At 37.1% G+C, this 15,093-nt stretch overlaps 1 protein-coding gene across 9 annotated transcripts in view; it reads left to right on the top strand.

Moving 5' to 3' along the window:
• The window catches only part of TUT4 (terminal uridylyl transferase 4), a 149,778-nt gene that overhangs the window by 46,343 nt on the left and 88,342 nt on the right, over nt 1-15,093 (top strand). For all 9 annotated transcript variants that reach the window (XM_082667510.1, XM_082667513.1, XM_082667511.1 and 6 more), the window contains one exon: nt 1,097-1,213. In XM_082667510.1, coding sequence (XP_082523636.1) covers nt 1,097-1,213 — 117 coding nt within the window. The remainder of the gene's footprint in view (nt 1-1,096; nt 1,214-15,093) is intronic.

The following is a 15,093-nucleotide window of genomic DNA, read 5'->3' on the forward strand; positions in this document are numbered from 1 at the left end:
TGTCCAGTCTGTGAGTCACCCACCCAGCAGTTATGGGATTTGATTTTACTGTGATTGCGCCCCTCCTATGGTCACATTGTGGCTTCTCCTTTGTCTTTGGATGTGGGGTATCTTTTTTGGTGAGTTCCAGTGTCTTCCTGTCGATGGCTATCCAGTAGCTAGTTGTGATTCTGGTGTTCTTACAACAGGGAGTGAGAGCACATCCTTCTACTCCGCCATCTTGGTTCCTCGTATTGTGTTTCTGTAAATTTTTTTTGTATCATCTTATGGGTGGAGTCTTGGCTTTGGATTCAGATATACATGAAATTAAGTTCAGCATCTACCATGTAATATTGTTGTATCCTTGTGAAAGTTGCAAGCTCTATGAGCTTTTTTTTATCACATCTATAAAATGAAGATAATACCAATCTAATTGGATTATTAGGGGAGTTAAAATGACAAATTATATGTCAAACATCTAGCATAGTGCTTAGCATATAACAGGTACTTTGGGATTACTAATTTTTTCTTATTTCAAGAATATATATATAAAGTATGATTTCAGTATTGTGACTGATACTTTTCATGTGTCATAATTGTTTTTCCCTTCAGAGTAGTTAACTCAAGAGGTTATCCATTTATTCCCATGTGATTGTAATTGAGTAGAGTGTTTTCAAAACTCAGATTTTAGAATTGTCTTCCATATTTGCAATTCATTCTTCTGAAATTCCCAATTTCGGGTGAATTTTATTTTTTATGGTAATCAAAAAGACTGAAATTTTTAAACCAGTTTTTGAGACAGTGTTGGAATAAGACTAAATAATAATACTGCCTTTCTTATCTTACATTGGATTCTGAAGACTATATTAGATAAGTATCAGACATATTTAGGATTATCATGATATCATTTGAAATTAGTATATTATCTCCTATGATGACTATTTTGAAAAGGACAGCTATCTCTTGGGTATATGAGTACTGAATTGTTTATTAAAAAGTATTCATTCACTGCTTATTTTTGTCTCATATATTTACATAGTTGTATCCTTCACATATATAGTAAAAATTTTACTTTTTTTTTGTTTTCTGAAAAAATGTTTTCAACTTTTTTTTTTAGCGCTCACCAGAATATACCAATTGCCGATATCTGTGCAAACTTTGCTTAATTCACATTGAAAACATCCAGGGAGCTCATAAACATATAAAAGAGAAACGACATAAGAAAAACATTTTGGTAAGTCTTTTTACAAAATATTTTATTTATTTATTGAGTGGTAAAACTATATCAAATATTTTTTATTAATGAAAGTAAAAATCAAGTATTTTTCTAGTCATATAGTAGTAACTGAAATGATAGCGTTGAAAGCTGTGATTGCCTTTCTTATCTTAGGTGATCAGGAGGGGAACCTTCTCAGAGACCAGTTTGCTTATCCTAAAGTACATTGATTCCTAAGTTTAAAGGTACAATCAGTTAGTCCAACCAATATTTATTGAGTTCTTATGTGTTAGGTCTAGGGAGTGGTGAATAAGATAGTCATGGTTCTTGTCCTCAGAGTTTCTAAAGTATTGGTGAAGGCATACACTGAATAAGGATTTAAGTAAGATGAGTTTTATTAAAGGGGCAATTGTGGTGCTAAGTAAGTGTACAAGGATATTTTACTTAATTTAGAGGAGGGGTAGTTTCTTTGAGAAAGTGACATTTGTTGAACCTTGAGGTAGAGGTTGAGTGGCATAGAAGGGTGAGATGAGAGCATTTTACACAAAAAAGCAGTATGAAGGTCTCTAAGTTATGAAAGGACATGACGTATGAGGAGCTGAAAGAGCATGATTGGAGCAGAGAGCCAGGAGGAAAATGATATGAGATGAAGCTGGAGAAGCCCAGATCATGCAGGGCCTTTTAAGGTTTAGCCTTTGGGAATTCATAAGTTTTCAGTGATTTTTATTAGAACATTTCATATAGACATAGTATAAGTAGACTATTTTCTTTTTAAAATTCATTAGTATGTTAGCTATTTAATTTTTTCTTTTCAAAGTTATAATGTTAATTCTATATAAATTCTTACTTATCTCTAAGATATCTTCTCTGAGAAATACTCTTTTACTTGACCTTCCCAACAAGTCTGTGTTATAGGTACACTTTCTTGGTGTTCCCACAGTGGCTTGATCAGAAAACCTTATACACTGTGTTATAAATGTCTGCCTTCTCTCTTCTTCCAGGCTTCAGTATCCAAATATTGTAGAGGACAGGTTTAATTTCTTATTTATTTTTGTTTCTGTGTTGCTTAGTACAGTGTCTGACACATAGTAGGTGCTCAGCACATTTTTATTGAAAATAATGAATGCATTGAAAAAATTCAGGAACTTAGAAGGAAAAGAAATCATTCAAATTTTATCAGCCTATTATTTTGATTTAATTAGCATTTCAGAAGACTTAATAGAACAGAGCCAAAGTGGTAGTTTAGGAGATAATAACTGAGAAATTTCAAGAAATGTTCAAAGATGCTGATCATTAGCTGCAGGAAGCTCAGGGAATTCCAAACAGACTTAAAAAGAAAGCCATTATATATTATGTACATTATAGGGAATTTTAGAATATTACAAAAAAACAAAACTAACCTTAAAAGCAGCTCTACTGGACTTTTGGTGAAGTTGGAATAACAGGGCCTGGATTTACCTTCTCCTCAAAATAACCAACAAAACAAAAAAAGACAAAAATCACTAATAATGTCTTCTTTAGGCAATGAAGGACCAACAGTGAATGGAAAACAAATGAGGTGAGCTCAATGATTACTCCAATTTGAGAGAGTTTCTAGATGGTATTATAGGGAGTAGAATGCAGTGGATTCCCAGGGTTGAGGAGATGGACGAGTCCAGGGAGTACAGCGTGGCTAGAGTTTGTAGGACAGAATAACAAAAACGAGAAAGCTATACAGAGAGAAACCCAGAGATCTATGGACAGTCCCCTCAGAGTATTCAGCACAATACTGTGGTGCATGCATGTGGAAAAGCTTCCTGAAGCCAGAGAAAGAACCATCTGAGGGGATTAGAACAGTGCTTGGTGCTCACACAGAGCTGGGAATAGTATCTTCCAACTATCCAGACTGAAAAGCCTCATACTTTGTGGGGTATTGGGTAGAGTACTCAGAAAGGTCTTGTTTTACTAATGGGGAATATTTAACCCTAAACTAAATGTGGTCTGGTCCCAACTAAAAAGTTTTAAAGGCAAGATCCAAATGAATAAACTATTTCTAAGTATTTCATGTCATTATTGAACAAAGCTTGAGAATATTTATAGTGGAATACAAAATATCCATCGCTGCCAAAAAGTTCACATTGTCTGCCATTCAGTCAAAGATTATCAGGCATACATGGAAGCAGGAAAATACAAACCATGAAGAGAAGAAAGATCAGCCAGTCAAAACTGACCTTGAACTGACCCAGTAGAATTAGTAGAGAAGGACATTAAGGCAGTTAATATAACTATATTCCTGATGTTCCCAAAAATAGAGACATGGAAGATATAAAAAAAGATTCAAATTGAACTTATAGAAGTGAAAACTACAATGTCTAAGATGAAAAATACAGTGCGTAGGACTAATGGCAGATCAGACATTGCAAAAGAAAAGGTTAGTGAGGGGCTTCCCTGGTGGCGCAGTGGTTAAGAATTTGCCTGTCAGTGCAGGGGACACAGGTTCGAGCCCTGGTCCGGAAGCATCCCACATGCTGCGGAGCAACTAAGCCCATGCGCCACAACTGCTGAGCCTGTGCTCTAGAACGCATGAGCCACAACTGCTAGCCCACGTGCCACAACTACTGAAGCCCACGTGCCTAGAGCCTGTGCTCTGCAACAAGAGAAGCCACCGAAATGAGAAGCCCATGCACTGCAATGAAGAGTAGCTCCCGCTCGCCACAACTAGGGAAAGCCCGTGTGCAGCAATGACAACCCAATGCAGCCAAAAATAAACAAAATAAATAAATTTATATTAAAAAAAAAAGGTTAGTGAACTTGAAGATAAAGCAATGGAAACTATCCAAAATGAAACAGAAAGAAAAAAGAACTTGGGAAAAAGAAAGAAAAGAGGATCATTGAGCTCTGGGATAATTGATATGTATGTACCAGTTCTACACAAACTCTTCCAGAACACTGAAGAGGAAGAATGCTTCCCAACCCAGTCTATGAGGCCCACATTACTCTAATACCAAAACCAGGTAAGGACATTACAATGAAAGAAAACTTCAGAGCAATATCCCTCATTAACATAAATGCAGAAATTCTGAACATTATTTTAGAAAATTGAATCCAACAGTATATTTAAGGAAGAAATACATCATGACCAAATAGGAATTTATTACAGGAGTGCATTGTTGGTTTAACATTAGAAAATGAATCAATGTAATTCATCATACTAACAAACCGAAAAAGAAAACTATATGATCATCTTAGTAGATGCTGAAAAAGCATTTAAAAGTCCTGATTAAAAAATCTCAGCAGGGCTTCCCTGGTGGCGCAGTGGTTGAGAGTCCACCTGCCGATGCAGGGGACACGAGTTCGTGCCCTGGTCTGGGAAGATCCCACATGCCGCGGAGCGGCTGGGCCCGTGAGCCATGGCCGCTGAGCCTGCGCGTCCGGAGCCTGTGCTCCGCAACGGGAGAGGCCACAACAGTGAGAGGCCAGCGTACCGCAAAAAAAAAAAAAAAAAAATCTCAGCAGACTAGGAATAGAAGGGAGCTTCCTCAACATGATAAAGAACATCTATGAAGAAGTCACAGCTAATGTTATACTTAATGGTGAAAGACTGAATGTTGTCTCCCTAAGATTAGGAAAAAAGACAGGCATGAAAATGGTATAGCTGCTGTGGGAAACTGTTGCAGTTCCTCAAAAAGTTAAAAATGGAATTACCATGTGATCCAGCAATTACACTTTTGAGTATATACTCAGAAGAATTGAAAACAGGGTCTTGAAGTGATATTTGTACGGCCATGTTCATCATAGCATTATTCACAATAGCTTAAACATAGAAGCAGCTCAGTTGTCCATCAACAGATGAATGGATAAATAAAATGTCACATATACATACAGTGAAATATTATACTGCCTTAAAAAGCAAGGCAGGGAGGACTTCCCTGGTGGTCCAGTGGGTAAGACTCTGTGCTCCCAATGCAGGGGGCCCAGGTGCGATCCCTGGCCGGGGAACTAGATCCCACATGCATGCCGCAAGTAAGAGTCTGCATGGTGCAACTAAGAAGCCTGCATGCTGCAACTAAGAGCCTGCATGCCACAACTAAAAAAGATCATGTGTGCCGCAACTAAGCATGCCACAACAAAGATCCCGTGTGCTGTAACTAAGACCTGGTGCAGCCAAAATAAATATTTAAAAGAAAAAAAAAAAAAGCAAGGCAGAGACTTCCCTGGTGGTCCAGTGGTTAAGACTTTGCCTTCCAATGCAGGGGATGTGGGTTCGATCCCTGATCGGGGAGCTAAGATGGGACATGCTTCCTGGCCAAAAAACCAATATGTAAAACAAAAGCAATATTGTAACAAATTCAATACAGGCTTTGAGAATGGTCCACATAGAAAAACATAATCTTTAAAAAAAAAAGGAAAGGCAATTCTGATATGTTACAACATGGAAGAACCTTGAGTAAATTAAAGCTAAGTGAAATAAGCCAGTCATAAAAAGACAAATACTGTATGATTCCACTTATATGAGGTACTTAGAGTAGTCAGAATCATAGAGATAGAAAGTAGAATGGTGGTTGTCAGGGACTGGAGAGATGGAGGAATGGGGAGCTATCCTTAATGGGTGTACAGTTTCAGTTTTACAAGATGAAAAGAATTCTGCTGATGAATGATGGTGATAGTTGCACAACAAATGAATGTCCTTAATTCCACTGAGTTGTACTTGTAAAAATTGTTAAGATAGTAAGTTTTATGTTATGTATATTTTATCACAATAAAAAAATTGGAAAAAAAAGATATGTTCACTCTTACCACTTTTATTCAGCATTTTATTAGGGGTTCTAGCCAGTGTAGTCAGGCAAGAGAAAGAAAGGCAAGCTATCGAAACTGGAAAAGAAGAAGTGAAACTATATTTGTAGGTAATATGATTGTTTATATAGAAGTCTAGAAAAGACTTATTCATTAGAATTAATGAGTGAGTTTAGCAAGGTTGCAGAATACAAGCTCAATGTGCAAAAATCAATTATATTTTTATATACTAACAGTAAACAGTATAAAATTGAAATTTAAAAAACCTGCTATTTATAATAGCATCAAAAATACACAAAACTTGTGTACAGAAATTACAGAACATTCCTGAGAGAAATTAAAGAAGAGCTAAAGAAATGCAGAAATAAACCTTTTTTATATGTTGGAAGAATTGATATTGTTAAATTTCTTTCTAAACTGACCAAAATCCCAAATTGAAAAGCTGATTCTAAAATTCATCTGGAGGGACTTCCCTGGTGGTCCAGTGGTAAAGAATCTTCCTGCAGTGCAGGGGATGTGGGTTCGATCCCTGGTTAGGGAACTAGGTTCCCACATGCCACGGGGCAACTAAGCCCACGCGCCACAACTAATGAGCTCACGCGCCTCAACTTAGAGAGCCTACGTGCTGCAAAACTACAGAGCCCACGTGCCCTGGAGCCTGCGTGCCACAACTAGAGAAAACCCGCATACCACAACTTCGAGAAGCCCGCATACCTCAACAAAGATCCCGCATGCCGCAACTAAGACCCGACGCAGCCAAAAACAAACAAATAATAAATAAATCTTTAAAAAAAAGCTATAATGGAAAAGAATCTGCAAAAGAATCTGTCTGTATAACTGAATCACTTTGTTGTACACCTGAAACATTGTAAATCAACTATACTTCAATAAAAAAGATAAAAAAGAAGAGAAAAGCTAAAATTCATCTGTAAATGCAAAGACCCTAGAAAATCTAAAACAACTTTGAAAAAGACCAAAGTTGGAGGACTAACAACACCTGATTTCCAGACTTATAAAGCTACAATAATCAAAGTGTGATATTGGCATCAAGCAGACAAGTAGATCAGTGGAGCAGAATAGTGAGTCTCGAAATAAGACTACAGTTCTATGAACAACTGAATTTTGATAGACATTCAGAGGTAATTCAGTGGAGAAATGATAATCTTTTAAACATATGAAAAGTTAGATATCCATGTACAAAGAAAGACCTTTGATCCATACCTTGCACTATGTAAAAAAATAACTCAAAACTGCATTACAGACCTAAATGTAAAACCTAAAAGTATAAAGTTTACAGAATAAAAAATGAGATAAAATCTTTATGACCTTGGATTAGGCAAAATTTCTTAGGTATGATACCAGAGGAAAAAAATGATTAATGGAACTTCCTCAAAATTATAAACTTACGCTTTTTGAAAGATATTTTTTAAAGAATAACAATATTAGCTGCAGACTGGGAAAAAATATTTGCAAATCATATCTGGTAAGTGATTTGTATATAGGAGATATAAAAAACTTTCAAAACTCAATAATAAGTATAGTAATCCCCCCCTTATTCGTGGTTTTGCTTTTTGTGGTTTCAGTTACCCTTGGTCAGCCATGTCTGAAAATATCAAATGGAAAATTCCATAAATAAACAACTTACAGTTTTAAACTACATGCCATTCTGAATAGTGTGGTGAAATCTCATGTTGTTCAGCTTCATCCTGCCTGGGATATGAAACATCCCTTTGTTTAGCATATCCATGCTGTGTATACTACCTGCCTGTTAATCACTTAGTAGCCATCTTGGTTATCAGATTGGCTGTTGGTGGTATCACAGTGCTTGTGTTTGAGTAATCCTTATTTTATTTAATAATGGCCCCAAAGTGCAAGAGTAGTGATGCAGGCCATTTGGGTAGTCTCTTAATGTGCCTAATTTATAAATAAAACTTTATCATAGGTAAGTATGTAGAGGAAGAAAATAGTATTTACAGGGTTTGGTGCTATCTGTGGTTTCAGGCCTCCACTGGAGGCGTTGTAACATATCCTCCAAGGATAAGGGGTGACTACTGTAAACAACCAAATAAAAATATGGGCCAAAGGTTAGAGCCAACACTTTTTTAAAGAAGACATACAGATGTCAAACACATGAAAAGATGCTCAACATTATTCGTCATTAGGGAAATCACTACACTTACTAGAACAGCTAAAATTGAAAAGATTGACTATGCCAAGCGTTGTCAAGGATGTGAATGAATGCCAAGTCTAAAACAGGGCTAGTGGAAATGTGAAATATTACATCCACTTTCTTTTTATTTTATTTATTTTTTAAACTTAAAAAAATATTTATGTGGTTGCACTGGGTCTTAGTTGTGGCTCACTGGCTCCTTAGTTGTGGCTCGCTGGCTCTTTAGTTGTGGCATACATGTGGGATCTAGTTCCCTGACCAGGGATCGAACCTGGGCCCCCAGCATTGGGAACACGGAATCTTATCCACTGAGCCACCAGGGAAGGCCCCTCCTTTCTTTTTAAAGATTTTTTTCTTTTTTAATTAAAAAATTTTTTAAAAATTTATTTGGCTGCATTGGGTCTTAGTTGCGGCACGTGGGACCTTTGTGGCATGCACGGTGTTTTCGTTGCGGTGTGTGGGCTTCTCTAGTTGTGGCATACGGGCTCCAGAGCTCATGGGCTCAGTAGCTGAGGCATGCAGGCTCTCTCGTGGCATGTGGGCTCTAGAGCACACGGGCTTAGTAGTTGCGGCCCGTGGGCTTAGTTGCCCTGTGGCACGTGGGATCTTAGTTCCCCGACCAGGGATCGAACGCGCGTCCTCTGCATTGGAAGGTGGATTCGTAGCCACTGGACCACCAGGGAAGTCCCTAAAGGTTTATTTTTAAATTATTTTTAATTGAGAGTTGGTTGACATATAACATTATATTAGTTTCAGGTGTACAACATAATGATTCAATATATGTATATTTTGTGAAATGATTACCACAGTAAATCTAGTTAATATCCACCACCACACATAACAATTTATTTTTCTTGAGGTGAGAACTTTTAAGATTTACTCTCAGCAACTTTTCTTTTTTTTTTTTTTTTGCGGTATGCGGGCCCCTCACTGCTGCGGCCTCTCCCGTTGCGGAGCAGAGGCTCCGGACGCGCAGGCTCAGTGGCCATGGCTCACGGGCCCAGCCGCTCCACGGCACGTGGGATCCTCCCAGACCGGGGCACGAACCTGTGTCCCCTGCATCGGCAGGCGGACTCTCAACCACTGCGCCACCAGGGAAGCCCTCAGCAACTTTTCAATATACAATACAGGGCATGTGGGCTTTGTACCTTTTGACTACTTTCACCCATTTCACTCACCTCCAACCACCCACCCCTGTCTCCGGCAACCACCAATCTGTTCTCTGTATGAGTTCAGGTTTTGTTGTTGTTGTTTTTAGATTCCACGTGTGAGATCATACAATATTTGTCTTTCTCTGTCAGACTTATTTCATTTAGCAGTATGCCCTTAGGGTCCATCCATGTTGTGGCACATGGCAAGATTTTCTTTATTTTTATGGCTGAATAATATTCAGTTATATATATGGACCACATTTTCTTTATTCATTCATCCATCAGTGGACACTTAGGTTGTTTCCATGTCTGGGCTATTGTAAATAATGTTGCATTGAACATGGAGGTGCAGATTTCTTTTCCCGTTAGTGTTTTCATTTCTTTTGGATAAATACCCAGAAGTGGAATTATTGGATCATATGATAATACATCCACTTTGAAAACATTTTGGCAGTTTTTAAAAAGTTAAACATATGCCTAATATATGATTCAGTCATTCAATTCCTATGGATTTATCCAAGATAAGTGAAAGTATATGTCTCTACATTTACTTGTATATGAATATTCAAAGCAGTTTTATGTGTAATAGCCAAAGAGATGAACAGATATACAAATTGTGGTATATTCATACCTTGTTATACTATTTGGTATAAAAAGGAATGAACAGTACAACATAGATGAATCTCAAAATAAGTATCCTGAGTGTAAAAAGCCAGACAAAAATGACTATATACTGTGCGATTCCATGCATATGAAATTCTAGAAAATGCAGTCTAAGCTATAGTCATAGACAGCAGGTTGGTGGTTGCCTGAGTATTGGTGTGGAAGAGGGAGGGAGTGATTACAAAGGGATATGAGGGAATTTTTGCGAGTGATTGATATGTTTATTATCTTGATGGTGGCGATGGTTTCATTATATACGTATGTCAAAAATAAACCAAATTGTAAACCTTAAATATGTGCAATTTGTTTTATATAAATTATATCTCAGTAAAGTTGCTTTTTGAAAAGCAGCCAGAAAAAAAAGGTAAGGTCATTCATAAAGGTGTGGAAGTTGGGAATGTGGCTGACTTATCAGTAGTAGCAATAGAAGCCAGAAGACAGTTGAATAATATCTTAAGAGTTCTGGAGAGAGGAAAACCTCCTGTCAACCTTTATTTCTATATTCAGTGAAATTATCTAACAATAACCAATACAGAATATATATATATATATATGTACACACACACACACACGCACACACACTTATTTATTTTTTATATTTATTTTATTCAAGTATAGTTGATTTACAACATTAAAATTTCTGCTGTATAGCAGAGTGATTCAGTTATACATATATATATACATTCTTTTTTTTTTTTTTTAACATCTTTATTGGAGTATAATTGCTTTACAATGGTATGTTAGTTTCAGCTTCACAACAAAATGAATCAGTTATATATATACATATATTCCCATATCTCTTCCCGCTTGCGTCTCCCTCCCTCCCACCCTCCCTATCCCACCCCTCCAGGCGGTCACAAAGCACCGAGCTGATCTCCCTGTGCTATGCGGCTGCTTCCCAGTAGCTATCTACCTTACGTTTGGTAGTGTATATATGTCCATGCCTCTTTATCGCTTTGTCACCGTTTACCCTTCCCCCTCCCCATAGCCTCAAGTCCATTCTCTAGTAAGTCTGTGTCTTTATTCCTGTTTCACCCCTAGGTTTTTCATGACATTTTTTTTTTTAAATTCCATATATATGTGTTAGCATACGGTATTTGTCTCTCTCTTTCTGACTTACTTCACTCTGTATGACAGACTCTAGGTCTATCCACCTCATTACAAATAGCTCAATTTCGTCTCTTTTTATGGCTGAGTAATATTCCATTGTATATATGTGCCACATCTTCTTTATCCATTCATCCGATGATGGACACTTAGGTTGTTTCCATCTCTGGGCTATTGTAAATAGAGCTGCAATGAACATTTTGGTACATGACTCTTTTTGAATTATGGTTTTCTCAGGGTATATGCCCAGTAGTGGGATTGCTGGGTCATATGGTAGTTCTATTTGTAGCTTTTTAAGGAACCTCCATACTGTTCTCCACAGTGGCTGTATCAATTTACATTCCCACCAACAGTGTAAGAGGGTTCCCTTTTCTCCACACCCTCTCCAGCATTTATTGTTTCTAGATTTTTTGATGATGGCCATTCTGACTGGTGTGAGATGATATCTCATTGTAGTTTTGATTTGCATTTCTCTCATGATTAGCGATGTTGAGCATTCTTTCATGTGTTTGTTGGCACTCTGTATATCTTCTTTGGAGAAATGTCTATTTAGGTCTTCTGCCCATTTTTGTATTGGGTTGTTTGTTTTTTTGTTATTAAGCTGCATGAGCTGCTTATAAATTTTGGAGATCAATCCTTTGTCAGTTGCTTCATTTGCAAATATTTTCTCCCATTCTGAGGGTTGTCTTTTGGTCTTCTTTATGGTTTCCTTTGCTGCGCAAAAGCTTTTAAGTTTCATTAGGTCCCATTTGTTTACTCTTGTTTTTATTTCCATTTCTCTAGGAGGTGGGTCAAAAAGGACCTTGCTGTGATTTATGTCATAGAGTGTTCTGCCTATGTTTTCCTCTAAGACTTTGATAGTTTCTGCCCTTACATTTAGGTCTTTAATCCATTTTGAGCTTATTTTTGTGTATGGTGTTAGGGAGTGATCTAATTTCATACTTTTACATGTAGCTGTCCAGTTTTCCCAGCACCACTTATTGAATAGGCTGTCCTTTCTCCACTGTACATTTCTGCCTCCTTTGTCAAAGATAAGGTGACCATATATGCGTGGGTTTATCTCTGGGCTTTCTATCCTGTTCCATTGATCTGTCTTTCTGTTTTTGTGCCAGTACCATATCGTCTTGATAACTGTGGCTTTGTAGTATAGTCTGAAGTCTGGGAGCCTGATTCCTCCAGTTCCTTCTTTCGTTCTCAAGATTGCTTTGGCTATTCGGGGTCTTGTGTGTTTCCATACACATTGTGAAATTTTTTGTTCTAGTTCTGTGAAAAATGCCAGTGGTAGTTTGATAGGGATTGCATTGAATCTATAGATTGCTTTCGGTAGTAGAGTCATTTTCACAATGTTGATTCTTCCAATCCAAGAACATGGTATATCTCTCCATCTATTTGTATCATATTTAATTTCTTTCATCAATGTCTTATAATTTTCTGCATACAGATCTTTTGTCTCCTTAGGTAGGTTTATTCCTAGATATTTTATTCTTTTTGTTGCAATGGTAAATGGGAGTGTTTTCTTGATTTCACTTTCAGATTTTTCATCATTAGTATATAGGAATGCCAGAGATTTCTGTGCATTAATTTTGTATCCTGCCACTTTACCAAATTCATTGATTAGCTCTAGTAGTTTTCTGGTAGCATCTTTAGGGTTCTCTATGTATAGGATCATGTCATCTGCAAACAGTGACAGCTTTACTTCTTCTTTTCTGATTTGGATTCCTTTTATTTCCTTTTCTTCTCTGATTGCTGTGGCTAAAACTTCCAAAACTATGTTGAATAAGAGTGGTGAGAGTGGGCAACCTTGTCTTGTTCCTGATCTTAGTGGAAATGCTTTCAGTTTTTCACCATTGAGGATGATGTTTGCTGTGGGCTTGTCATATATGGCCTTTATTATGTTGAGGAAAGTTCCCTCTATGCCTACTTTCTGCAGGGTTTTTATCATAAATGGGTGTTGAATTTTGTCAAAAGCTTTCTCTGCATCTATTGAGATGATCATATGGTTTTTCTCCTTCAGTTTGTTAATATGGTTTATCACATTGATAGATTTGCGTATATTGAAGAATCCTTGCATTCCTGGAATAAACCCCACTTGATCATGGTGTATGATCCTTTTAATGTGCTGTTGGATTCTGTTTGCTAGTATTTTGTTGAGGATTTTTGCATCTATGTTCATCAGTGATATTGGCCTGTAGTTTTCTTTCTTTGTGACATCCTTGTCTGGTTTTGGTATCAAGGTGATGGTGGCCTCGTAGAAGGAGTTTGGGAGTGTTCCTCTCTCTGCTATATTTTGGAAGAGTTTGAGAAGGATAGGTGTTAGCTCTTCTCTAAATGTTTGATAGAATTCGCCTGTGAAGCCATCTGGTCCTGGGCTTTTCTTTGTTGGAAGATTTTTAATCACAGTTTCAATTTCAGTACTTGTGATTGGTCTGTTCATATTTTCTATTTCTTCCTGATTCAGTCTTGGCAGGTTGTGCATTTCTAAGAATTTGTCCATTTCTTCCAGATTGTCCATTTTATTGGCATAGAGTTGCTTGTAGTAATCTCTCATGATCTCTTTTATTTCTGCAGTGTCAGTTGTTACTTCTCCTTTTTCATTTCTAATTCTATTGATTTGAGTCTTCTCCCTTTTTTTCTTGATGAGTCTGGCTAGTGGTTTATCTATTTTGTTTATCTTCTCAAAGAACCAGCTTTTAGTTTTATTGATCTTTGCTATTGTTTCCTTCATTTCTTTTTCATTTATTTCTGATCTGATCTCTATGATTTCTTTCCTTCTGCTAGCTTTGGGGTTTTGTTGTTCTTCTTTCTCTAATTGCTTGAGGTGCAAGGTTAGGTTGTTTATTCGAGATGTTTCCTGCTTCTTAAGGTGGGCTTGTATTGCTATAAACTTCCCTCTTAGAACTGCTTTTGCTGCATCCCACAGGTTTTGGGTCGTTGTGTCTCCATTGTCATTTGTTTCTAGGTATTTTTTGATTTCCTCCTTGATTTCTTCAGTGATCACTTCATTATTAAGTAGTGTATTGTTTAGCCTCCATGTGTTTGTATTTTTTACAGATCTTTTCCTGTAATTGATATCTAGTCTCATGGCGTTGTGGTCAGAAAAGATACTTGATACAATTTCAATTTTCTTAAATTTACCGAGGCTTGATTTGTGACCCAAGATATGATCTATCCTGGAGAATGTTCCATGAGCACTTGAGAAAAATGTGTATTCTGTTGTTTTTGGATGGAATGTCCTATAAATATCAATTAACTCCATCTCGTTTAATGTATCATTTAAAGCTTGTGTTTCCTTATTTATTTTCATTTTGGATGATCTGTCCATTGGTGAAAGTGGGGTGTTAAAGTCCCCTACTATGAATGTGTTACTGTCGATTTCCCCTTTTATGGTTGTCAGTATTTGCCTTATGTATTGAGGTGCACCTATGTTGGGTGCATAAATACTTACAATTGTTATATCTTCCTCTTGGATCGATCCCTTGATCATTATGTAGTGTCCTTCTTTGTCTCTTCTAATAGTCTTTGTTTTAAAGTCTATTTTGTCTGATATGAGAATTGCTACTCCAGCTTTCTTTTGGTTTCCATTTGCATGAAATACCTTTTTCCATCCCCTTACTTTCAGTCTGTATGTGTCTCTAGGTCTGAAGTGGGTCTCTTGTAGACAGCAAATATATGGGTCTTGTTTTTGTATCCATTCAGCCAATCTGTGTCTTTTGGTGGGAGCATTTAGTCCATTTACATTTAAGGTAATTATCGATATGTGTGTTCCTATTCCCATTTTCTTAATTGTTTTGGGTTCGTTATTGTAGGTCCTTTCCTTCTTTTGTGTTTCTTGCCTAGAGAAGTTCCTTTAGCAGTTGTTGTAGAGCTGGTTTGGTGGTGCTGAACTCTCTCAGCTTTTGCTTGTCTGTAAAGGTTTTAATTTCTCCATCAAATCTGAATGAGATCCTTGCTGGGTAGAGTAATCTTGGTTGCAGGTTTTTCTCCTTCAACACTTTCAATATGTCCTGCCACTCCCTTCTGGCTTGCAGAGTTTT

The sequence above is a fragment of the Grampus griseus genome (assembly GCF_964374135.1).
Source record: "Grampus griseus genome assembly, chromosome: 1".
Classification (NCBI taxonomy): Eukaryota; Metazoa; Chordata; class Mammalia; order Artiodactyla; family Delphinidae; genus Grampus; species Grampus griseus.